Source organism: Schistocerca nitens, chromosome 1, assembly GCF_023898315.1.
Source record: "Schistocerca nitens isolate TAMUIC-IGC-003100 chromosome 1, iqSchNite1.1, whole genome shotgun sequence".
NCBI classification, from domain to species: Eukaryota; Metazoa; Arthropoda; class Insecta; order Orthoptera; family Acrididae; genus Schistocerca; species Schistocerca nitens.
Window position 1 is genome coordinate 852,739,448 of NC_064614.1, and position 25,453 is coordinate 852,764,900.

Below are 25,453 nucleotides of genomic sequence, written 5' to 3' on the forward strand. Positions count from 1 at the left end.
GTGTACGCATTATAGGACTCAGACTTTGTTACGGACGAAATGGCGCAATCCACGAACGTGAATCAGTGCTTCAGACTTGGGGAAATGGAAAGGTGTGTCACGAGAAGCTGCGCCAGGTGTATGAAAATTGTATTTTTATCTGAAAAGAGTGTATATGCCTCTCAAAAGCATTTCCGAGACGGTCAGGACAGCATGGAAGACGTGCAAAGAACAGGAAGACACACGATGACAAGTTGGTCAAGCGTTAAATGTAATTACGGTTGATGCCTTACGATCTGACTTCTAAACAGCAACAAACTACGATGAAAGAATTTTTGGAGACTTACCGACATGGTGTGTTGCTTCTACAGACCGTTCCGGCACAATTTGTGGTAAGTCAAGTACGACACAGAATCGGAAAGGCAAAGCCGGGGGAGAGCATCTAAAACGTTAGTGTTCGAGAAGTCACGGGTACTTTCGTGCTGCAGACACCATGACCAGAAGGCTTCACGTTGAATGCGCCCATCGACGATATCTAGGACCGCCTCCTTTAGAATGCCAGACACGTGTGGTGACAGTACACACAAACTGTACTCTGGCGTCGGATGGAGAATAACGACGGTGCCGTACTGCCATAGTCGTGCAGCACCTCCTGTCATATAAGGGGGGTGTTTTGTCTCGTAATCTTGTTCATTCACTGGATGATGCCCCTTTCGATTATTTTCTTTTCCTTCTCTTTAAGAAATACTGAAAAAGGCATCGTAAATGTGAACTTTGAACTCACACGCAGCCTCGCCCGACGCCTACGACAAATCTATACGGCCTTCGGTCAACACTTCTGGCCTAGGAGACCGTAATAGGCGTGTAGCAACATTTTATCCTCATCTACGGGTGACATCTTCAGAGATAAATCGGCAGCTACATCAAAATTTCAAGCAGTTACCGATTTATTTTTGAAGATGGCTCCCGCAGATGGGGACGAAACGTTCTTGAATAATTTTATGCATGGGCCACGACCTGTCAGCTCGGAAGTTTTTGAACTCAATGAATGTCGTGAAATCCTCCATTGTGTTATGAACACGGTTTGTTAGAAAAGATTACCCTTGTAAAGCCATTGTTTCGGAGCAAATAAGCTGTGTTTCTACGGAACAAGTACCACGTTTCCTGCAGATAAATCAGTCATCGCATTTACCGATCGCTGGTTGAACATACATCGCTGCAAATCCTACCTCAGTGAGTGTTGTATTCTTCTTGCAAAAAGTAGCCGTAATCCTGAAGCGGAAGAGGACGTGCACGCTCCTTGGCAGCATCTAGCCTGCGGCTAGCTCGCTAGACGAAATAAACGATCGAGAGTGGAGAGGCGAGTGCACGGTCGCGTAATTGCGACAACTTGTCGGCACCACCCGCTGTTACGCAAGCAGTGTTGTGATGCACGTTTCCTTGACCTTAAAGTTAAGTTTTGAAACAGCATGGCGGAAAATAAATGCATATTGTGAAAGGAAGGAAATACAATGACTTCAAGGTCTGTGTTTATTTTATGACGTTTTATTGCAAAATATTAACATTTACTCAGTACACGCTATGTTGCATGTTCTTGAAGATGAAAATACATCTTGGAGCATTTGGCTGTTGTAAACCATCTTATGGCACTAAACACGATTAAAACGCTTCATCGCTGCTTCAAGGACGGGAACAGTCATATATTACATATAAATGTTCTAACGTCTTTGTTAACTGAGTTGTTTTACTGACTTCATTACATTGTTGTAGGAAATTATGGAAAGTAGAACTATGGTCTTATAAGGGATGGAGTGTGTGTATTTGCAAATACATGTTAATTCAATTTGACAAAGGGAAAACATAACAACTGTTCTTCGACACATAAAAGTCAACCCTTAAGGAATAACACGATCTTGTTACCATAGATAAGACAACTAGGTAATACGAGACTCAAAAGTGATCTCAATACTGTTTCGAATTAGTAACGGGAGATTATACGTGATATCTCCAATGCATTGTATGGACAGTTTCCAGTCTGAGTAAATGTTTCATCCTTTAGAACATTTTACTCGATCACAAGGTAAATTTTGGCTGCCACTGGTCCTTCATTATTGATTCGTCACGTGCAACGTCGGTAGGAGCTGCCTTAATTGCAATGCCCAGGAGAAACTGCTTCGTCGTAGCTTTCAACCAAACAGGACAGCAAGGGTTTGCTGGAACCTAACATAGTGATCTTCCGACCCAAATGGAGGCTGAAAACAGTGATTTTGTTGCGAAGCCATAGTTACTCTATGTGAAAACAGGTGGTTTGTCAGCTGCTGCAGAAGCACTTTTTTCTGAAGGTGCAGCGCCGAAGACGTCCTGGATGGCTACGTCGACAGGATCTGGCGTCGCAGCTGCAGCGCTTCCGTTGTGGGCATAGTCGGGTGTGGATCTCTTTGCCTCAGAACCTTCTCCACCACTTGCTGCTCCTCCATTTCCGAATACCTCCTGGATGCCAATGTCGATCGGACTAGGCGTACTGACTCCATGAGTGCCAGTGCCAGCGGTGCTCTCACTATTCGCTTGGCTGGAACCACCGCTAGCAAACTGTCCTCCACTTCCAGCTCCAGGTCCAAAAACGTCGTGAATTCCTTCGTCGACAGGGCTGGGGGAGTGGTCTCCAACAGTACCGCTGTTAGCGGCACTCTCACTATTGGCCTGGCTAGCACTACTGTCACCAAACTGCCCTCCGTTTCCTGGGACAGGTCCAAAAACGTCGAGAATTCCTTCATCGATAGCACTAGGAGCATGTCCTCCAGCGGTACCGCTACTAGCAGCACTCTCACTATTGGCCTGGCTGGAGCTTCCTGGTGCTGGTCCAAAGACTTCCTGAATGCCAGTGTCCACAGGACTTGGTCTGTTGCCTCCGACTGTGCCACTATTTGCAGCACTTTCGCTGTTGGCCTGGCTGGAGCTACCTGTACCAGACTGTCCACCACCTCCTGACGGTCGGATGATTTCCGGAATTCCTGCGTCGGTAGCAGGTGGCCTGCTGCCTCCGTGGGCACCGCTCCCTGCAACACTTCCACTCTCGGCCTGGCTGGATGAGGAGCTACTGCCACCGTTACCAACTACAGCGTGGCCTCCTTCCTGGCCAAAACCTCCTCCAGCGTTTGAGTTGCTCCCCCCTTGACCACCGCTGCTACCATGGCTGTCTCCACCAAATGGAACTTCACCTGCGCCTCCTTGCCCAACAGGAATGCCTTGTCCTCCAGCGTTGGCGTTGGATGTGGACCCTGTAAATCCGACCGAAATGCCGAACGGCAGCGTGGCGCCAGCGCCAAAACTGTTGCTGGAGGAACTCGACCCACCATTGCCGAACACGTTCAGAGGCTTCAGAACCTTGTTCACGGTAGAGTTGAGTATTCCTGACAATAGGCCTCCTCCTTGGGACCGACCTGCAACAGAAAGAAGACAAATTATACAGATATGCAGGCTTCCGCGGCCAGAGTCACTTAACGCGAAATTCTTCTGGGTATGGTAACGCGTCATTGACCACTATGAGGTCTAGTTTAGCAAAACCATGTATAAATGCTTGAAAGTAGTAAGGGTGATTAAGAAAATCTTAGTGAGCTGCGGGAAAATTGAAATATTTCACGAATGTCTGCTACTAGCTTGTAGACGACGTGTCAAAAAGTTAATTTCTTCGAGGCCTCTCTATGTTGCGTACAAAAAGTAAAATTGGTGTGCTAGTTAATATCCAAGAAGGTTTCCTTCGAATAAATTTTTAAATTCGGACATTTCGAGAACAGTGGACACTAGGAAACCAAACGAATTCATAATAAGATCAAGCGTTCTGAAGAAAACTTGAAAATAAAAAAAATATTTTCAAACAATAGGCCAAATCTTTTGTGACATGATTTACCTAAAAGTAAGAAATAAAATAGATTAGGAAAAAATTCGATGCGACTTTGAAGGATGCTCGAAATTATCTACAACAAATGAGGCGTGACCAATTTTTCTATAATCATTTTTATTTCTTACTATTAGACAAATAACTTCACAATACATTTTACCGATTTTTTGCAATTTGTTTTGTTTTGTTTGCCTTTCTTTCGTTCATTTGTACGAGCTCGAAATTAGTAGCAAAGAACGAAACATAAACAGATAAAATAAGACCATGTAGTTATGGAACCTATTTCCAAAAACAGATATTCGTTCACGTTCATAAAAAAATTTAAAATTGTTACCACAAAAATACTAGTTTAGTGTTTACAGAATGTTTCCAAGAGATTTGAGTATCCCACATGGAAGTAACCACAGCTACTAACGGAGTTCAAAAAAATCATAAATCTTGCAGTATACGAAACACCTTTTCTCATAATTAAACTGCTCAATAAATACTTGACATCGCTTTTATGATTCGCGTAGTTTGTCCGAAATGACAACGTTTTCCGCCTTCGGTTGTAATTATTATTTGGTTTCCTCTATTGACAGCTCACCTTGTCGTTTTAGGCTATGATGCCCCTTTCAAGCGTTAGTTGATGTGAATTGTGTACAAGGCACCCGACTGTCGAGCCACCGGCTTATGGCAAGCTCAGGAAACATCGTTTGGAAATGGCGTAACAAAAAAAATTTTCCATACATATTCTAAATGCTAATATCTAGGTGATGCAACCACTCTATTTCGTCAGTTGTTGTTCATCTCTGTTCGATTTAATTGTCATAGCCTGTCCTCTGTCTTCCTTTCTTTACCTTCATGAGTAATGATGATGATAAAAAATAGTAATGTCATATGGCTCACTGGCCCGATGCAAGTTTTTAAACTGGACTTCACTTTGGTGACTTGCGTGTCCCTAGCCTACCCCAGTTACTTAACTGGAGAAAGGGGACCTATAGTTCAATGTGGAATCCGAACCATGTGCCGTTTCTGACGACTCCACACATCGTAAAGAATTGAAGTCTAGGTTAAAATACGAACTGAAAAATCCAAAATCTGACCGGAATTCAATCCCACGACCTCTGCTTTCCAGTCAAGCGCTTTAATGATGAAGTTGTTATATTTGATTACATACCCAATGAATTGTATTTTTCTGTTTTTGACTTCTTAATGATCTTCTCTCTTTGTTAAATTCCTTCAAGACTTCCAGTTTGGTTATTCTTTCCCTCCAGCTCGTTCTTGTCATTTTACGCCATGTTCACATTTCAGCAACATCAAGTCGAATCCTTTAAAATTTATCAAGGATCCAACTTTCTCTTCTATAGAGTAGTATACACCATACAAATGATTTTGCAAAGGATTTTCTGGCATCTGTAGTCACATGTACAGTGATTAAAATGTTTTTCTTAGTCATAAATGCATTTTTTAACAATACAGTCCTCCTCATCACTTCCATTAAGTACATATTGTCCTTTGTGAATTTACTAAAGCGAAACAAAACTGTTTTATCATACGATGTAGGCTTTCACGGCGGATATTGTCTTCACTTAAAATTTCCGGGCTGATGGGCCGTGGTTGATATATAAAACTCTCCCCAGACGTTTCGTCTCCGACTGTGGGAGACATCCTCCGAGGTACAGCGGTGAACTGCAAACGGAACGCGAGGAAGCGCTGATTATATAGGTAGTGCAGAGGGCGCCACTGTCCATCACGTAGCGTCGGATAAGAGATTGTCTCTGGTAATGCCAACATTCCCGATTCAAAGTAGTCGATCGTCACGCTTCCGGTGCAACGCTGACATCCAAATTTTATCCATTTCAACAACTTCCTCTTTCATGTTAAAATTATTACTTTGTTTATCAGTCTCGATAGCCTCTCTATACATGTGCGCATAATAATACGAGGTTTTAGATATGACGCTCGTCTCACTGAATTTTATTTCAAGATTACCTTCCTGGAAAACATGTTCTTCTACGGCCGATTCATCCGTGTGACCCAGGCGGCAATTTGTCGTATGTTCAACAAGACGGCTGTAAACACTTCTCTTTGTGGTACCGATATAAACCTGTCCACAACTACACGGAATTTTATATACCCCCGGTGTAGCCAAAGGAAGTCGTGCATCTTTTGCCTATCTTAAATATTCTTTTATTTTCCTGATGGGTGTGAAAATGGTTTCCACCCCATATTTGCTTGACACTTTCCCAATGCGATCTGTGACCTTGCTAATGAACGGAAGAAAATCCCTGCCGCTGGGCGGCTGCTGTTCGCCATTGTTCCTGATTCTCTGCCTAGAGCGCAGTGCTCGATCTATCTCCTTTCTAGAATAGTCATTCTTCGCGAAGGTCGACCGTAGGTGTTAAATTTCATCTTTTAAATAAAGAGGTTCACAATTTTTGTACGCCCTGTCTACCAAGGTTTTTACTCGTAATACACCTCTTTTTCGTCAAGGGTCGTGGTTTGAATCTTTATGCAGATGACGATTAGTATGCATTGCCTTTCTATACACCTTATGGCCAAACGTTCCGTCCCGACGTTTAATCACAGACACATCCAGAAAATTCAGTTGCCCATTACTCTCCGTCTCCATAGTAAATTGAATTTTTGGATTAATGCTGTTTAAATGTTTCAGGAAGGGATCCAAGTTCTCTGCTCCGTGTGTACATACTACGAAAGTGTCACGTACATAGCGATACCATCTGGCTGGCCTCTTACTGGCAGTCTGCAACGCCCGTTGTGGTGAAGAGGATGTTTCGCTCGGCTCAGGCTCATTGTATTTACAACCGTATAGAATCTGCGATGTTACGGGAGAGGATTCATCAGACGCGGCCAGCACTGACGGAAACCAGCAGAAACCTTTTTCATCTCCACTTGGTTATTAGTGATGCTGTCCGCCCTGATAACTGAATGGTCAGCGTCACGGACTGCCGTCCTAAGGGGCCTGGGTTCGATTCCCGGCTGGGTCGGGGATTTTCTCCGCTCAGAGACTGGGTGTTTTGTTGTCTTCATCATCATTTCATTCCCATCTGGCATGCAGCTCGCCCAATATGGCTTCGAATGTAATAAGACCTGCACCAAGGCGACCGGACCTTCCCCGTAAGGAGCCTCCCGGCCAATGACGCCAAACGCTCATTTCAATTTCCATTAGTAATGCTATGCAGTGTAATGATTGGAATAAGATTGAAGGTCTGACATTCAAAACTATGGAAGTTAGTGTAGAAATATCAGAAAATAGACAGAAGTAGTTCGATAACTTAAAGAAGAACATTTCGGCAAGTTCAGTTGAGGACAATTCTCGAACTCTTATTAACCTGCCTGATAGATTTGTCAGAAGCTGAAATGGTCAACAGTACGGAAAGTTTTGTAGTCTATTCTACATTGGTATCCGTTTAAGATACAGACTGTGCAGCAACTGAAATTCCACGAACAGCAGCAGCGTTCTGAATTTGCTCTTCGATTTCCTGCATGGCTCGAAGTTTATAACATGTGCCAGGGCAATATCTATGGAATGACGAAGCAAGTTTTACACTACAGGGTGCAGTGAGTATACAGAACTGCCGAATTTGGGGTACTATTACACAGCATGTTATGCACGTATGTGAGAGTGTGGTGAGAACTCACAAGCACCTTTATTCTTGGTATGTTGTTCTTTGAAGAGGACACAGCGAGAGGCCTGTCAGCTGTACCGTGACGTCTGCACGTTATCGAGACTTTATGTACAACATGTGGTCCTGCTTTGGAAGAGCGCAACCTTGTGGAAGCCACTGTTTACATGCAGGCTGGGGCAACACCTCATGTCTCTCGCCCAGTTTAAAGTTCTCGTTAATACAACCTTCCATAAACGTGCTACATGTGGAGGTTTTCCAGACGCAAGGCCTTTAAGATCACTTGATCTGAATCTGTGTGACTGGTTTCTGGAGATAGTTAACAGAATACGTTTACAAGGGACCGTTCGTCCTCTATCTGATCTGAATGCTAGTATACAGGAACACTTTGCTCAGGTTCCACTGGAACTGTTGATTTTGCCGTTTTACGGATGCAGCATCTCGTCGGCGTCTCTGGTGTTCATGTTGAAAAAATTGTCTAAACGACTGTTTGTAGTAAAATCAACAAGGTATCTTTCTCACTTGTTTCACCCTTTGTCCTCACCTCCATTTCCTAAGCCACTATATATATAAATATTTTGTTCGTCTTTTTTGCTTTCACAGTGCCAGATTTGCATCTGGTGGCCAAAATTGAACTAATTCTTCCAGCATAAATTAGTTCCACATTAACACATTAGAATATCTACCTACTTTCGCTGTCATACGATAACCTCAGCAACTGCACTTTAATTATAACTATAGTAATGGCCAAATTCATGCTGCAAATATCTGTCGCTTGGTGCATCGATTCGGACAGATATTCTAGACAATGACGGATTTTCCCCCAACATGCTATTATTTCATTACATTTATTGTAATTTGATTTACAGTGATATCTTCACTTACTTAGTGAAAATTCACACTCTAGAATAAATACCCCCAAGTTTCGGACTCACAGCGTACGAAGACGCACGCTACCGGCTGCACGCAAATCTGATATTTCAAATGAATTTTTAGTTACCGTACATACTATGCTACAATAATTTTTTTTAAGTAAGGTGTAGTAATGACCCAGCAAGAAATAAGGCATCTACTGGGCTGACCTGCTTAACCAATAACAAATCACAGGAATAAAACTCCTTTCGGTTATTTGATAAAAATTTCAGACTTTTACCACGAATTTATCCAAGGGCCAGTGTAGTTGAAGCAGTCAATTAGTATACATGTATACATACACACACACACACACACACACACATACATACACAGAAGATACTTATTAAACATTTTTATTACTTTTTAGCATTAAGTGCTGATAACTCTTTTATTGTATGTTAATTTGTAGCCTAACGCTTAATACTTTGTTTCGCACAAATTGATAATACTAAGTATATTTTTTGCAATGTTAGCATCGTAAGCGGCGTGTAGCCACAAAGCAGCTTGTACGGGTATGAACAGTAAACAGACTCAGAGTTCCACTTGATATTTAAGCCAATGGCATTATTCTGTGGGTCTCTCACTAGCATCATTCTGCTACATGTGTCTGTCAATAATATTTCGGGATGAACGTTGAAGATTGTATGTTGATTTCCGTGATAGTGTTCGTATGACGACTATTTAATAACGTACTACTTATCACTGTTGACTTTAAATAAATAGCAAATCTGACATTAAAGAATGTGGTGTTAACATTATTTTTACATTAACTTGGTAACTCTGAGGGACAGTTCATATATTTCAGACGCTACGTGGTTTTTGGCGTCTTGCTAACTATGCAGGCAAGTTTCTGTCAAAGTGTTTTGGTTATTTGAAAACTAAAACACTAGCTTTAATTGAAAACGGTGGGAAATTACTATTGATGTGATGGAGACGTCTTAATCGGAAGTGTAAGGACTTAAGTACACTTGTAGAATGTTTTCATAATAATTCATGATATTATTTTATTGAAAGACTATAGAAAACGGTGTGGTTCAGGTTATTTCCCTTGGTCGTGTTTCTTTTTCACGAAAATAAGTAGTCTTCTCAGTTTTGTATGCGTTATAGGTATAAATAAAGTCTATTACAATGTGCCGCTTAGATCTTTAGGAGACTAGATACAAGCTTATGGTAACCATCCCCAAAATTACTGTTGCTTGGGTGACAGTATACTACGTACTCTTTGCCTTATTCATGATAGGATGCATGTGATACGGAAGACTGCTAAATAGCAGTACAGATATGGGCTACATGCTACTATGTAGTCAGTACGCATACTAGTTGTGCTGATCCAATGCTCTGAGTCTTAGAATCACATGGGCCAGAGTTTATATTGTGCCAGCCCTGGCAGGACTCGCGTAGACCTTGCTGCTACAACCGAGTTCTAGGACGTCGGCATTCTTACCCGGTTGAAGGAATATTGGGAGTGAAGAAATTAAAAACTCGGAAATTGCTTTAGGACACAGTGTAAGCCCAGTTAATTTTTCGACAAAGCCGTTTCGTAGAAACTGAATTGCCTCTACTGCTTTACATTAGGTGTCAAAAAATGAAGAATGTGTGTGGTGAGGTTATCAGAAGAAAGGTGAAACAGCGATGATTTAAATCAATTAGAATTAGGACAAGAATTTTACTGCAGAGGAACAGTGTAAGGAAGAAATCCAGGTGTAGATTTTATTATAACTAAGAAAATTAAAACCATTATTATAAATATTGGGAATCTCAAACAGAGGTACAGACGGTGTTTAGGAAGGATAGATTGCATGCAACCGGTGGTGGAGTGTTCGTCGCTGTTAGTAGTAGTTTATCCTGTAGTGAAGTAGAAGTGGATAGTTCCTGTGAATTATTATGGGTGGAGGTTACACTCAACAACCGAGCTGGGTTAATAATTGGCTCCTTTTACGGACCTCCCGACTCAGCAGCGTTAGTGGCAGAACAACTGAGAGAAAATTTGGAATACATTTCGCATAAATTTCCTCAGCATGTTATAGTCTTAGGTGGAGATTTCAATTTACCAGATATAGACTGGGACACTCAGATGTTTAGGACGGGTGGTAGGGACAGAGCATCGAGTGACATTATACTGAGTGCACTATCCGAAAATTACCTCGAGCAATTAAACAGAGAACCGACTCGTGGAGATAACATCTTGGACCTACTGATAACAAATAGACCCGAACTTTTCGACTCTGTAAGTGCAGAACAGGGAATCAGTGATCATAAGGCCGTTGTAGCATCCCTGAATATGGAAGTTAATAGGAATATAAAAAAAGGGAGGAAGGTTTATCTGTTTAGCAAGAGTAATAGAAGACAGATTTCAGACCACCTAACAGATCAAAACGAAAATTTCTGTTCCGACACTGACAATGTAGAGTGTTTATGGAAAAAGTTCAAGGCAATCGTAAAATTCGTTTTAGACAGGTACGTGCCGAGTAAAACTGTGAGGGACGGGAAAAACCCACCGTGGTACAACAACAAAGTTAGGAAACTACTGCGAAAGCAAAGAGAGCTTCACTCCAAGTTTAAACGCAGCCAAAACCTCTCAGACAAACAGAAGCTAAGCGATGTCAAAGTTAGCGTAAGGAGGGCTATGCGAGAAGCGTTCAGTGAATTCGAAAGTAAAATTCTATGTACAGACTTGACAGAAAATCCTAGGAAGTTCTGGTCTTACGTTAAATCAGTAAGTGGCTCGAAACAGCATATCCAGACACTCCGGGATGATGATGGCATTGAAACAGAGGATGACACGCGTAAAGCTGAAATACTAAACACCTTTTTCCAAAGCTGTTTCACAGAGGAAGACCGCACTGCAGTTCCTTCTCTAAATCCTCGCACAAACGAAAAAATGGCTGACATCGAAATAAGTGTCCAAGGAATAGAAAAGCAACTGGAATCACTCAACAGAGGAAAGTCCACTGGACCTGACGGGATACCAATTCGATTCTACACAGAGTACGCGAAAGAACTTGCCCCCCTTCTAACAGCCGTGTACCGCAAGTCTCTAGAGGAACGGAGGGTTCCAAGTGATTGGAAAAGAGCACAGGTAGTCCCAGTCTTCAAGAAGGGTCGTCGAGCAGATGCGCAAAACTATAGACCTATATCTCTGACGTCGATCTGTTGTAGAATTTTAGAACATGTTTTTTGCTCGAGTATCATGTCGTTTTTGGAAACCCAGAATCTACTATGTAGGAATCAACATGGATTCCGGAAACAGCGATCGTGTGAGACCCAACTCGCGTTATTTGTTCATGAGACCCAGAAAATATTAGATACCGGCTCCCAGGTAGATGCTATTTTTTTAGACTTCCGGAAGGCGTTCGATACAGTTCCGCACTGTCGCCTGATAAACAAAGTAAGAGCCTACGGAATATCAGACCAGCTGTGTGGCTGGATTGAAGATTTTTTAGCAAACAGAACACAGCATGTTGTTGCTCATCAGTGTGGGATCCGTACCAGATCGGGTTGACGGAGGAGATAGAGAAGATCCAAAGAAGAGCGGCGCGTTTCGTCACAGGTTTATTTGGTAAATGTGATAGCGTTACGGAGATGTTTAATAAACTCAAGTGGCAGACTCTGCAAGAGAGGCGCTCTGCATCGCGGTGTAGCTTGCTCGCCAGGTTTCGAGAGGGTGCGTTTCTGGATGAGGTATCGAATATATTGCTTCCCCCTACTTATACCTCCCGAGGAGATCACGAATGTAAAATTAGAGAGATTAGAGCGCGCACGGAGGCTTTCAGACAGTCGTTCTTCCCGCGAACCATACGCGACTGGAACAGGAAAGGGAGTTAATGACAGTGGCACGTAAAGTGCCCTCCGCCACACACCGTTGGGTGGCTTGCGGAGTATGAATGTAGATGTAGATGTAGACTTGTTTTAAAAATAAAAATGTACTTTGGAAATCATTCGAAACCATACACCAACTACTTCACATTCTGATGACGGGGCAAAAGATCTCTTCGGAGACTGTAGAAACAGATAAATGGCAGGTAATCTCACTTAAAAAATATGAGAGAATTTTCGTGTGAGAGTAGGTCAATAAATAAATAAAGTTTCTTGGCGCAATAGCAAAGTTAAAAGAATCGAATCTAAACTGACAGAAGCGAACCTTTAGAAAACAACAACAATATGTTTGTTCGTAACATTTTCTCCCAGAGGAATAAGAAATGGATTTCTCAAGCACCAAATGCAACTATAAATGACACTGTCTGTATTTCATCAAGCAGAAATGACGCTGTGTAGGTCCTAAACCACTTTATAATCGTAAGTGATCATTACTTCATATGATGCAGAGTAAAAATAGACACAAATACTGAAAGAAACAGGAACATGACTCAGCAAGTCAGAATTGTAGATTATGAGAATTTTTTTAAGAACAGGATGGTGTACCAATATAAATTATGCTACACGTTTAATATTTTACGAAATAAAGCTTCTAAACACACGCAAAGGAGCAAACAGCGAAATAGGTTGCCATTATAAGTAAGGTAATACAGGGTATTTCCGTAAGAGTGTGCAAAAATATAACAGGACATAGAGAATGCTCCACTGAAAAATTTGAGGTAGGGAACCTGGGTCGAAGAAGGCAGCTTAAGGAGATATTGAAGTAAACTTGTCAACAACTTTGTCTAGCACTACTGTTTTCCAGATTATTTCACCTAACATGAGTACAAGTTTACTCGTACTGTGCTGTTTATTTACGTGTGCATTCTGTAAGGAAACAAGGAGGACGAGTCTAATTACTATGAAGTCATGACGCAGATTTGTTTACTTTCCTTGTCCATAAGGTGTGTCTGTTGTATCGTATTTACAATCTCCCCTTGGCTGTTCGTGAGAGCATGTGGATACAACATGACGATGCACCGTCTCACTTCAGTGTTGTATTTCCTGGTTGTTAGGTTGGAAGGGGCCTGCGAGATCCCCTTGATTATTTCCTGTGGGGATATCTAAAGTCACTTGTGTATGAGATCGCAGTGGGTATGGTGATGGAATTAGTTGGTTCAAATGGCTCTGAGCACTATGGGACTTAACATCTATGGTCATCAGTCCCCTAGAACTTAGAACTACTTAAACCTAACTAACCTAAGGACAGCACACAACACCCAGCCATCACGAGGCAGAGAAGATGGAATTAGTTACCAGAACTGTAGTTGCCTGTGATGTGATTCGAAAAACATCAGGGTGCGTCAGAATCTTGCTCGCCGATGTCACGCTTGCATGGAGGTTGATAGCCGTCAGTTTCAGCACATTTTGTAAGATGAGGTACAGTGGTACGTTCATTGTGTCAATGATGGTATTTTCAGTTAACTGCAACTAATGTAAATTAAAAAGTACACTGCAATGTAATTTTATTCCTATTATCTCCTTAGCGGGCATCTCCGACCCTGGTTCCCTACCTCAAATTGTTTTGTGGATCATTCTTTGTGTCCTGTTAAATTTTTGCACGCTCTTACGGAAACACCCTGTGTGAATGAAGATGTAAAACTGGATAAGTTAAGAGAAAACAGAAGGCGAAAATTAATATGAACATAACAATATATTTCGAACTAAATAACTATATTCCAAGAAATTATCGAAGAAATATCAGAATATATGGTGAAAGTTTAACAGGAGAAGCTATTGAAAACAATGCAATTACTTAGAAAACGAAACAGATATTTACGTTCGGTAGACTTCACATTACATTAGTTAAGATGGCCTAAGGTAAAGAAAGTAATAACAAAAGAAAATTACAAGCATTCGAAGATTGATATCGTATGAAAAAAGGAAAAAAATTATTCTAATCAGGAAATGACCAGACTTGCCTTACATGTGGCTATATACAAACGTCAACAGCAAATGGCAGGAACTAATAAAGTTTGAAAGCAGGTCTGAAAATTAACTATGATAAGACTAAAGTAATGTATAGACAACACGTCTAAAGGGGAATGGTAAAATTAATAACAAAGTCACAGGTCTAGTAGATAAGTTTTTTAAGGCAATTTGAATAGACGATTGGATGAAAAGGAAAAGACAGTAACACGAGTAAAATGGCAAGCAATATTTCTGATAAAATAAATAGCATTTTCAAAATAAGTATTACACTTGTCGGAAAAAGAAAGTTCAGTGTGTATTGGCAGTTTCGATTTATAACAGTGCAACATTGTCTTTTAATGCGGAAAACATTCAAAAACTGACTGTTCTCCAGTGACCAATAAAGACAAGCTTGTTGGGAATTACTAGGAAGGACAGGAAATAGACCATTGGATCAAGGAACAGGGCGGCGGAAATGACGTAATTACGACTAGAATGAAAATAAAAGGAAAATGGCGGTACCTGTAGACAGCAGGATACATGTTCGATGGAGGGCAAGCCGGCCGCGGTGGCCGTGCGGTTCTAGGCGCTCCAGTCCGGAACCGCGCTGCTGCTACGGTCGCAGGTTCGAATCCTGCCTCGGGCATGGGTGTGTGTGATGTCCTTAGGTTAGTTAGGTTTAAGTAGTTCTAAGTTCTAGGGGACTAATGACCACAGCAGTTGAGTCCCATAGTGCTCAGAGCCATTTGAACCATTTGTTCGATGGAACGAGAAAGTTGTTTAATGGATTCCAAGAGATAAGACAACACCGAGAAAAATTTCTAACGAAAGGTCGCTAGATTACGTTACATGTAAGAACAGCGCTTGTGAGTATCGCTGACGACCACAATACGTGGAAAAGTCAAGAAGAGGCCTTCGTCCTATAGCGGATGGCTGACGATGGTAATTATGATGATGATGATGTCTTGCGTTTTAGTGCATAGCGTTGGCTCACTTCATGAATGACTGAAGGAAAATGTTGCCGTGCCAATGTCAGAGAAACCGTCATGGCGTTCGTGCGAAGGAATTGAAGGGAGACCACGAAGCGCTTAACACAATGGGCTTGCACTCATACTCTGCAAGTCCCTATGAAACACATGACAGAGAGTACTTCGCACTGTACCGCGGCTTCTTCTACTTCCATGCACGTATGGAGCGCGGGAAGACAAAACAAAGCACCACTGCAGATAGGCCAATCGGGACCAACCAAACGTCGATTTATCCTTAGCCAATGGCGTCATGTGGAGGGGCGTGGCGTCAGCACAGCGCTCTCCCGGCCGTTGTCGGTTTTGCAGACCTTGGAGCCACTACTCATTGAAACAGCTTCTGAATTGGCATCATGAGTTTCGTTCCCGTCCTTCCAACAAGGAAAAATCCCTGGCAGTTCCGGTAATTGAACCCAGGTCCACCACATGACAGTCAGCCACAATAACGATTCTCTTCGTCTTCTTCTTCTTTCTTTCTAGCAGTTTCTTCTTCGGTTTTCTTCAGCATTTCTGTGCGGATATCTTTCACATTTTATCAGTTTTCATCAATGAGAACTTTACTCAGTACCATTTGTACAGCCCTTCTTTGTACACCTTCGATATCACATATTAATCCTATTTGGTATGGGAGCCACTCATTTCAGTAATATTTTATGAAAGTACTGTTCTTGTTTACTGACCGCTTTTTTCATTTTCCTACCGTTGTCGAGACGTCTGCCATCTACTAATGTTCATGTGATCATTCCATTTCATATTTCCATAAACTGCTACGCCATGGTATCTGTATGAGCTGACTCAGTGATATTGAAGTCGCAGGATTCTACGTTGATGTGTTTCATGAATTGCACAATTTGACATTTCTGAACGTTTCGAACATGTTGTCAGTCTTTGTAGCGCTTTGAAATCATATAAAGATTTCATCGAATATTTGTGCCGCTTTTTTCTGATAATGTCATTTCAGATAAGTGCATCATCAGTAAAAAGTATCAGGTTACTATTCACATTGTCCGCCAAGTCACTAATTCTTTTTCGTAGGTTTTTTACCCCATTTCTTGCGAACAGGAGTCCACTGCCTTAACTTCTGCGCCACCAGACGTGGATCGTATAATTACGACTCCAATAAAAAAAGAAACCGGTGTACTCGTGGAATATGATGCAAGCCACGTGAAAAATTGTTAGATAAGGGTACAGAGCCATCCGAAACAGTCTCAGCGTCGGCAATCAGCCTCGGTTAACTGAGAGTAGATAGAGTCATTAATATTAGTATGTATGACTCTCCTTTCAGCATTGTTTATCCTCTGTGCGTGTTCGACTGATTATTTGATCATGCCACATTACATTTTTCCTAATCTTTTCCTTATTTATATAGAGCAAGGTAACGCAGAGCTTAAGGAATGACTTACACAATGGGGTAGCGGGATTACGATCCATATCCAGACATCCACATTTCAGTAGATTAAGTCGAATGCCGGCATGGTCTCTTTTCAAAGTACTCAGCCGATCTTCGTCTCTATCTTCTTCATTCAGGATTTGTACTTCGTCTATAACGACCTCGATATCGGCAAGACAATAAACCCGCGTCTTCTATACTTGCGTTGTAAGGTGTTTTCGTAAGGTTACCTTAATTTCTCAGATCATAGTAATTATTTTCTCCTTATGCGATTAGGATGTAGTATCTCGTGCTTTTCAATACGGGGCAAAAAAAAAAAAAAGAAAGTTCACGGATTCGAGGCACTCGTAAGATAAATGTATTGTTTGGAAGCATGTGTTACACACAAGTACGAACGTGTAACAAAGCAAAATAGAGAATCTTATGCCCATGGAAATAAAATTAATAATTCCACTTTTTAGAAAAAAGGCATCTCGCCTATTGAAAAAGTTTTGCGTATTAATTACACAATTATTTTTATTTCTTCTAGATATAATCACACATACATTTAATCTTGACCGGTTTTGGCCATAAATTGACTGACTCCAGAAATTTTAAGGCTGCGAAGCAAAGACATTAAGGACGGCTTTGCAGTCTTCCATTTTGTTCGTACTTACAGAATTTGAACGTCAGTGTCCGGAGATCAGTTTGCTAAACCAATAAGAAATTCTCAAACGAACTGGGAAAAAAACACCTTTACAGATTAGAAAATTTTCGAACGCCTTTAATTACAAAAAAATAGCAGCACGTTAAAAGATGCATTGGTAGCTGAATTCATTGTATTTTATTGCCTTTCGCTACAATAAAAAATTTAGTTAAATAAATTGCGTACGTACTAGCCTTGAGATGAAGATTGTCACAGATTCGATTCTCGACAGCAGTAAATGTTTTACTTTTATTTAAAAACCGATTTTAAGAAACAAGATTCTAATTAAGAAATAGAGAATCATATTTTTAATAAGAACGAGATCCTCTAACTTTTAATTACTAATTGCTTAAAAATGCAAGTATTCGAGATAGATTAAAATTTGGTACAAAAAAGCGAAACATGAAATAGAAAACAAAATGCGTTTTTTTATCTAGAGACTGAACAGCATTAATGTGTACATAATTTTTTTTCATTTAGCCTTTAACGTTTATCTATCAGATTTGAATATATTCTATTTGTTAATTTGCATTTCCATTTGACAATAAATCTAGAATATAAATGAAAATAAAAGAATTTGGTACTAGCGAGAAGCGAACCAATGACGTCGCAATCGATAAACTTGTACGGTTGGCATTCAGAAAACGACGAATGTTTAAACAAAATGTAATTTTTTCTCCTTAATAGCTTTAAAAAATTTTCTAACCTACAAAGACGATTGCTTTGGACATTTTTTTGTAAATTGCGCCGTACTGTTTGAGGAAATTGATGTAAGTATGAAGCAACACGTAGAGGGCTAATCCGGAAGATGCCCTTGTAATACGTAGAGCTTCTGAAGATGACCAGTGTGTGACCGAAACCGAAACGATAAAAAGCGTATTTAGCGATCGTGTTTAGTGGAAATAAAAGGAAATACATATTTCTTCGAGGTTGAATTTCTATCAAACTGTTGTTGGCAGCTCAAAAAGGTATGTGTTAAAATCTTTGTCACCTGAAGTACTAAATTATTGTACCTTTTAGTTCACTGACAGGACTGTGAACTACAATGCAATTATGTTGCAATGGACTTGTATGTGTCACTTTTCATTTTCTAAGCGAGTTGTTAGGGTGAGCTGTTTAATGTACAGCCCACATTCCATTCTGTCCTTTATTGGTGTATCACTCCTTCGTCCCAGAGGGGAATAGTACTCTCCTCCTCAGACAAAAGAGTCGTAAATATACAAAAATGGTAATAACTTTAAAAAAAATTAAACATGCACAGGTGGTTTAAGATACATGAAAGGAGTTAAAGATACATGAAAGGACACTTTTCATTGATAATATTTAAAAATTGCACTCAAGAAGACATTGAACAGTATTTAAAAACAATGAGTTGCGAGAAAGTAGAAACGAACGCTCCACTATATAACACTTCACTACCACTTGATGAGAGAGACTTGTATTTAGGAGAAGAAAGAAGAAGAGGGAAGGATTGTTCCACTGGGGTAATTAATGTGTTTATGACGCTACTAGGTTCGTGAATGTTTGGTTCTTGGGATAGGTATAATGAGAGAAGAAGTTTGGTAGGAAAACATAGGGCTCGGGGAAACATAGCTAGCATGGGAACCAGGCCAGGATCAAGAGGACGAAAGAAAAGGGAGGGATACGGAAAGGGGGAAACCCTGAAGTCGAAAACGCATAGGGAAGATTGGCCTGAATCTGACAGGAGGGATAAATATCAGGGCAGATTTCGTTAAGAGAGAATTGTAATCAGCTAAAAGTGCACTGAGACTGAATATAAAGAGTATAGAGTGGGTTTGATGTGTTGGTATGCGTGGCAGTACACCAGGGTTTGTGATTATGGGAGAGGGAAAGAAATACGTTTTTGGTGTCTAGTTTGTGGGAAGTATAAGATATACGGAAGTGTTCAAAGGGGGCAAGGAGGTGGAGAAATGAGATGGCCTGGTAAAGGATTCTTGTTGGAGAAGGTAAGCGGATTATGAAACCATGACGTTCAGATACTCATCATCTGGAGGAACTGATAGAAAAAAATGGTTCAAATGGCTCTGAGCACTATGGGACTCAACTGCTGAGGTCATAAGTCCCCTAGAACTTAGAACTACTTAAACCTAACTAACCTAAGGACAACACACACATCTATGCCCGAGGCAGGATTCGAACCTGCGACCGTAGCGGTCGCGCGGTTCCAGACTGTAGCGCCAGAACCGCTCGGGGAACTGATAGAATGTTGGTAGGATAATCCATGTAGAGATCGGCTTTCTTCAGCTAAATCCCAGCGATTTGGGAATGGGCTAAAGCAGTTACAAACAGGTAAAATATGCGAGTGGTTTTGAGGTCCTGCATTTGCTTTGACTTGAAATAAATAAATGAATAAATTTAAGGAGGTTGCAGATATTTTTTAGTTCTTTCTGGGAGCAAATAAAAATATGAACGCCTAATGTGGATATGTATTTGTTAGTGTGTGTAACACAGTAAAAACTTTGACTTGCTAGATATGAGCTGCAATCTACCTTCTCCCCGTGGTTTCTTTCTCTTACCTACAATAGATTAACATTCAAGAAACCGCGATAAAGAATAACATGACACACTTGAACTCTTGCGAATGTTTACGATCGTTAACACTGCCGTATTCCCTTTTCTTTGGCTTATAGGCAACGCTTTGCCTTGGTGCCTATTTTGAAAACAGCCAGATAGTAATACTACGTTTGAGAGCTGTTCGTATCAAAGGATAGTTGAACTTCGACCCTGGAACACCTCTGTTTGCTTGGAAGACACCTACAGTCTTTTAGTTGGCATCATACACTATGTGATCAAAAGTATCCGGACACCTGTCTGAAAATGACTTACAAGTTCGTGGCGTCCTCCATCGGTAATGTTGGAATTCAATATGGTGTTGGTCGACCCTTAGCCTTGATGACAGCTTCCACTCTTGCAGGAATACGTTCAATCAACTGTTGGAAGGTTTCTTACATACTGGCAGCCCATTCTTCACGGAGTGCTGCACTGAAGAGAGGTACTGATGTCGGTGGTTGAGGCCTGGCAGGAAGTCGGCGTTCCAAAACATCCGCCGGCCGGAGTGGCCGTGCGGTTCTAGGCGCTTCAGTCTGGAACTGGGCGACCGCTACGGTGGCAGGTTCGAATCCTGCCTCGGGCATTGATTGTGTGTGATGTCCTTAGGTTAGTTAGGTTTAAGTAGTTCTAAGTTCTAGGGGACTGATGACCTCAGTAGTTAAGTCGCATAGTGCTCAGAGCCATTTGAACCATTTTGAACCAAAACATCCCAAAGGTATTCTATAGGATTCATGTCAGGAGTCTGTGCAGGCCAGTCCATTACAAGGATGTTATTCTCGTGTAACCACTCCGTGCATTATGATCATGCGCTCGATCGTGTTGAAAGATACAATCGCCATCCCCGAATTGCTTTTCAACAACGGGAAGCAAGAAGTTGCTTAAAACATCAATGTAGGTCTGTGCTGTCATGGTGCCACGCAGACCAACAAGGGGTGCAGCCTCTTCCATGAAAAACACGACCACACCATAACAGTACCGCCTCTGAATTTTACTGTTGGCACTACACACGCTGGCAGATGACGTTCACCGGGCATTCGCCATACCCACACCCTGCCATCGGACAGCCACATTGTGTACCGTGATTCGTCACTCGACACAACGTTTTTCCACTGTTCCATCGTCCAATGCTTACGTTCCTTACACCAAGCGAGGCGTCGTTTGGCATTTACCGGCATGATGTGTGGGTTATGAGCAGCCGCTCGGCCATGAAATCCAAGTTTTCTCACCTCCCGCCTAACTGTCATAGCACTTGCAGTGGATCCTGATTCAGTGTGGAACTCCTGTATGATGGTCTGAATAGATGTGTGCCTATTACACATTACGACCCTCTTCAACAGTCGGCGGTCTCTGTCAGTCAACAGACGAGGTCGGCCTGTACGCTTTTGTGCTGTACGTGTCTCTTCACGTTTCCGCTTTACTATCACATCGGAAACAGTGGACCTAGGGATGACTTGGAGTGTGGAAATCTCGCGTACAGACGTATGACACAAGTGACACCCAATCACCTTACCACGTTCGAAGTCCGTGAGTTCCGCTGAGCGCCCCATTCTGCTCTCTCACGATGTCTAATGACTGCTGAGGTCGCTGATATGGAGTAACTGGCATTAGGTGGCAGCACAATGCACCTAATATGAAAAACGTATATTTTGGGGATGTCAGTATACTTTTGAACATATGGTGTACTTGGAGTAGTATGTACTCACATGTTTTGTTAGGTGAACGGGGTGACGTATCAGAGGAAGGAAACGACACAATACATCCAAAAGAAGCGTGCTTACAAAAGGAACACATTCTTCACATCAATGTTCAGATTAAGGATCACTCTCCCAAACATTAGTGGACCAGTTTGTTGATTTTGAAGAATGGGCATAACGAAATAATACGGTGAGAATGATAAGTATGTATATTGTAGTTTTTGCAGGTTTTTAGCTTTCGGTGGGGGGCTTTAAGTTTTGTCATGGATTGTGGAAAATCGGAAAAGAAGGGAATAAATCCTTTATGATGTGGTGTTACAGAAGGCAGCTGAAACTTAATTGGGCTAGTAAAATAAACGAGAAGGTATTCCAAAAACTGGCGAATAAAGGAATATGTGGAAATGCGCGACTAGAAGAAGGGTCAGGGTTAAAGGAAAAGTGTGAAGCCACTAGGAAATGACATCCATCGGGCAAAAACTTTAGCCCAAGACAGAGACTGAAATAATGCAATAAATAATCAAGGTCTAGGACCTAGATGCAACTTTGTGATAAAGAGGAGTCGCTGCGGGCGGCGCCAAATCAAAAAGATACAGAAAAAAAAAGAGATCGATGTCGACGTGTATTTCTGTTTCAGTGTGACCTCCTATTTCTTCAGCATTCGATTCTCATGTGGCTAAATATTTCGCTGTCATGATGTGGCTAAAACGTTTTAGCGCAAAATAGATTATTATTCCGAAGTTTTTAAGTATGGTATGTACTCATACTGTGTACAGCACACCAATGTTAACTTTCAGTATTTCGGTATTTTTACGCGTTAATACGGTACATTATTTTTACTAGAGTTTTGTTTAAATACTATGTTATTTTCTGTTGACATAGTGTCACATATTTTTAAAGTTATAATTTTTTCCAAGTTGTTCTTATTGGCGTATTTTCTTTAAGAGCTACTTTCTGGGACCTGTCATTATTACCCCATTTACATAAGTCTTTACTTTAGCATAATTCTGAAATACATTTGAGGTATAGTATTAGAAATCATTGTGATATCACGAGGAACAAAAATGACGAGGTTTCAGGTACTTCAATTAACAATGTCATAACCAAAACACTTTTGAAGGGATAAGCATTTTTACAGTAGTTCTACTAACTTTTTGAACAAACTATCTTTTCCTTTAAAATCTCCTTTTTCAGCTTCGCTTTATACAAATGAAGTTACTATCGCTTGTAGCTGGCATGTCACAAAATTTTCATGACTTCAACAGAAAGAATGTGGAGTAAGAGGAATAAATTTTTCTGTAGAAGACAGCGGTGTAGCTACAAGAGAAACATGGTAAGTGAATATACTGTAGTGATATGTTATGTGGTCTTCTCACAGAAGCACATGAAATTTTATGTGTCAGTCATCGTAATTTTGATTTTGGATTTCCGAGAAACTGAAATATAAGCAGGAAATCTTACCCGATGAAGCAGTTTTGACACTGAGGTGTATAGTTTCTTAGTGTGTAGAGCTAGTTCGCCTGGAAGTTCTTATAGATAGAAAGCAATGTTCTACTTTTGAAAAATAGCGCTGGATATACAGTGGCTCTATACTGTAACTAAAAACAGGGCGCGGTTTTCAGACCACCGAAGAGTAATATGCGCAGTGCTTATATGTGGTAGTATTTTTACTAGACTAATTCCGCAAACTGGTTTTAATGTTAGCACTAAAATAGAATGTTATTGCCTATCAATGAAATGTTTCGAAGAAATAACGTGGCCCCGTAAACTACCTATCACAGCTGGATTCCATCTAGAAGTGGCAGATTAATGGTGTAGTAAACTAGTTTTTCAAACTGAGGCCCTCTACGGATTGTACGTTTCGAAGACATTAATGTGCGAACGATAGATAATGTGAAACGGCATCCAAACCGAAGAGTGTGAATTCAACTGCATGGTGCACTACTAGCAACGGCCCTGTCCTTTTGCAGGTACGATGGCCTTGGCATCAACTGACGTTAACACCTGGCCCGACCTGCGGAGATCTACATATTAACAAGGAGGACTTAAGTGCTGCACTTGTTTCGCACAACGCATTATCAACAGAGGAACGGCAGTAGCAGTCATAAAAAAAGTCCGCCGGCCGGAGTGGCCGAGCGGTTCTAGGCGCTTCAGTCTGGAACCGCGCGACCGCTACGGTCGCAGGTTCGAATCCTGCCTCGGGCATGGATGTGTGTGATGTCCTTAGGTTGGTTAGGTTTAAGTAGTTCTAAGTTCTACGGGACTGATGACCTTAGAAGTTAAGTCCCATAGTGCTCAGAGCCATTTGAACCATTTTTGAAAAAAAGTCCTGATATCAAATGGGGTTCGGACTAAAATAGTCTCGCTCCCAGTGACGCTAGGTGTTCGTAACAGCTGTTAATGCAATAGTCCTTGTGTCGAACTTCTAACGGTTTCAAAAATACTTGGCAGTGAACATCCTATTTGCATAGTAAGACTATAGCAGAACCCTCTACCGTTTCTGTCGATTATTAGGCAGTATTTAGGTGTTGGGCATTTACCTGTTTACACAAAGCTGCATGTTACCACATGTAATCCAACGCTAATGTAGACTCACAACTGACAAATGAAAGCTAAATAAATTCGTGTGCAATGTATTTCCCAGGATATATTCCAAGCCTAATATTCAGATCTATTTTATATCTAAGTAAGTAATATCATTCTGCAGGCGAAGATAATGCAACAAATAAACAATTCTATTGGATATAAGACAGTCTAGAGAATACTGAAGAAGTGAGAGGAAATTTGTCGTCTTACACCAGCACACAGCCAACAGAAACTATGGGAGGAGAACAGATGACAATTGATAGTGTTTAAGCAGAAGGAAGGAAGCAGGCTAATACGAAACTTACCTCCGAAGAGTCCGCCTCCTCCGCCCAGCAGGTGCAGAGAGGGTTGTGGGAAGCTGTGAGCCTCGCGGCCGGCCGCCAGCAGCAGAAGCAGACACGCGAATGTGTTGGCCATGCCGCAGCCGGTAAGCGTCTGCCAACTTCGCCTTCCCGAGCCGCGTATAAGAGATGGGCGCCGCGTCCGCCCGGTGACGTCATGGACCCACCGGAACAGCCGCGCAGACCTGACCCTCGCGGTTAGCGGAATTCCTCCGGAGCAGGAAGCCACCTACTTGCCTGCGTGACACGCTTCCTGTGACGAGCATTTCACACACAAACACGGGTTCCGCGAACCGAACCATCTGGGGACATTAAAGGCCGTTAACACACGAATGACCTTAGTCGCACAACGGTTTCGTTGCTGACAAGAGAAGTGACTGTTGCAGTAGGCAGCACAACGATCAACGAAGGATTGGAGTCCTGTGGAGCGGCGCGTTAACGACAAGAAATAAGAAATACTGTTCGCCGTCTTCTACGAGTTCTTGAAAACTATTTTTTTCGTCAGCCAGAAAACGATGGAGAACATACTGACCACAGTTTCAAGTCTTTAAGTCCACATTATTTTATTTGTTCGCTGAAAGAAATGTTTCTACACTATATGTTCATTCAGCGGGATCAGGAATTATAATCATAAATAAAAGTTTTGAATCCTAAATGATTCAATTATATTTAAGAAAATTTCACATGCACAACACGGCAATATTCCTGATAATAATAATAATAATAATAATAATAATAATACCAATAATAATAATGTCTCTATTATAAAAAGCACTATGATCAGTTCAGAGGCGACCTCTGCGGTAAGTTCCCAATAACCGGTCTTTCGTCCTGAATTCTAATAATCTAAGTTAATCGCTCGCCAAAAGAGTTGAAAATAACATCACCATTTGCCACGCGGTTGTGGTACACGGGCG

The 25,453-nt window shown here is 41.4% G+C and overlaps 1 protein-coding gene across 1 annotated transcript; it reads right to left on the minus strand.

Annotated features, from left to right (window-relative positions):
• Window positions 1-1,515: 1,515 nt before the first annotated feature.
• Window positions 1,516-24,623, minus strand: LOC126237198 (uncharacterized PE-PGRS family protein PE_PGRS46-like). The gene is made up of 2 exons (XM_049947079.1): window positions 24,501-24,623; window positions 1,516-3,419 (listed from the first exon to the last, which is right to left on the minus strand). Exons 1-2 carry the CDS (start codon window positions 24,610-24,612, stop codon window positions 2,269-2,271), a joined length of 1,263 nt encoding a protein of 420 aa, XP_049803036.1. The 5' UTR covers window positions 24,613-24,623; the 3' UTR covers window positions 1,516-2,268.
• Between the last annotated feature and the right edge of the window lie 830 nt (window positions 24,624-25,453).

Coding starts and splice junctions, on each gene's coding strand:
- LOC126237198 (XM_049947079.1), bottom strand. CDS start 24,612: ATGGCCAACACATTCGCGTGTCTGCTTCTGCTGCTGGCGGCCGGCCGC. Junction 3,420..24,500: donor AGGAGGCGGACTCTTCGGAG/GTAAGTTTCGTA, acceptor TTTCTGTTGCAG/GTCGGTCCCAAGGAGGAGGC.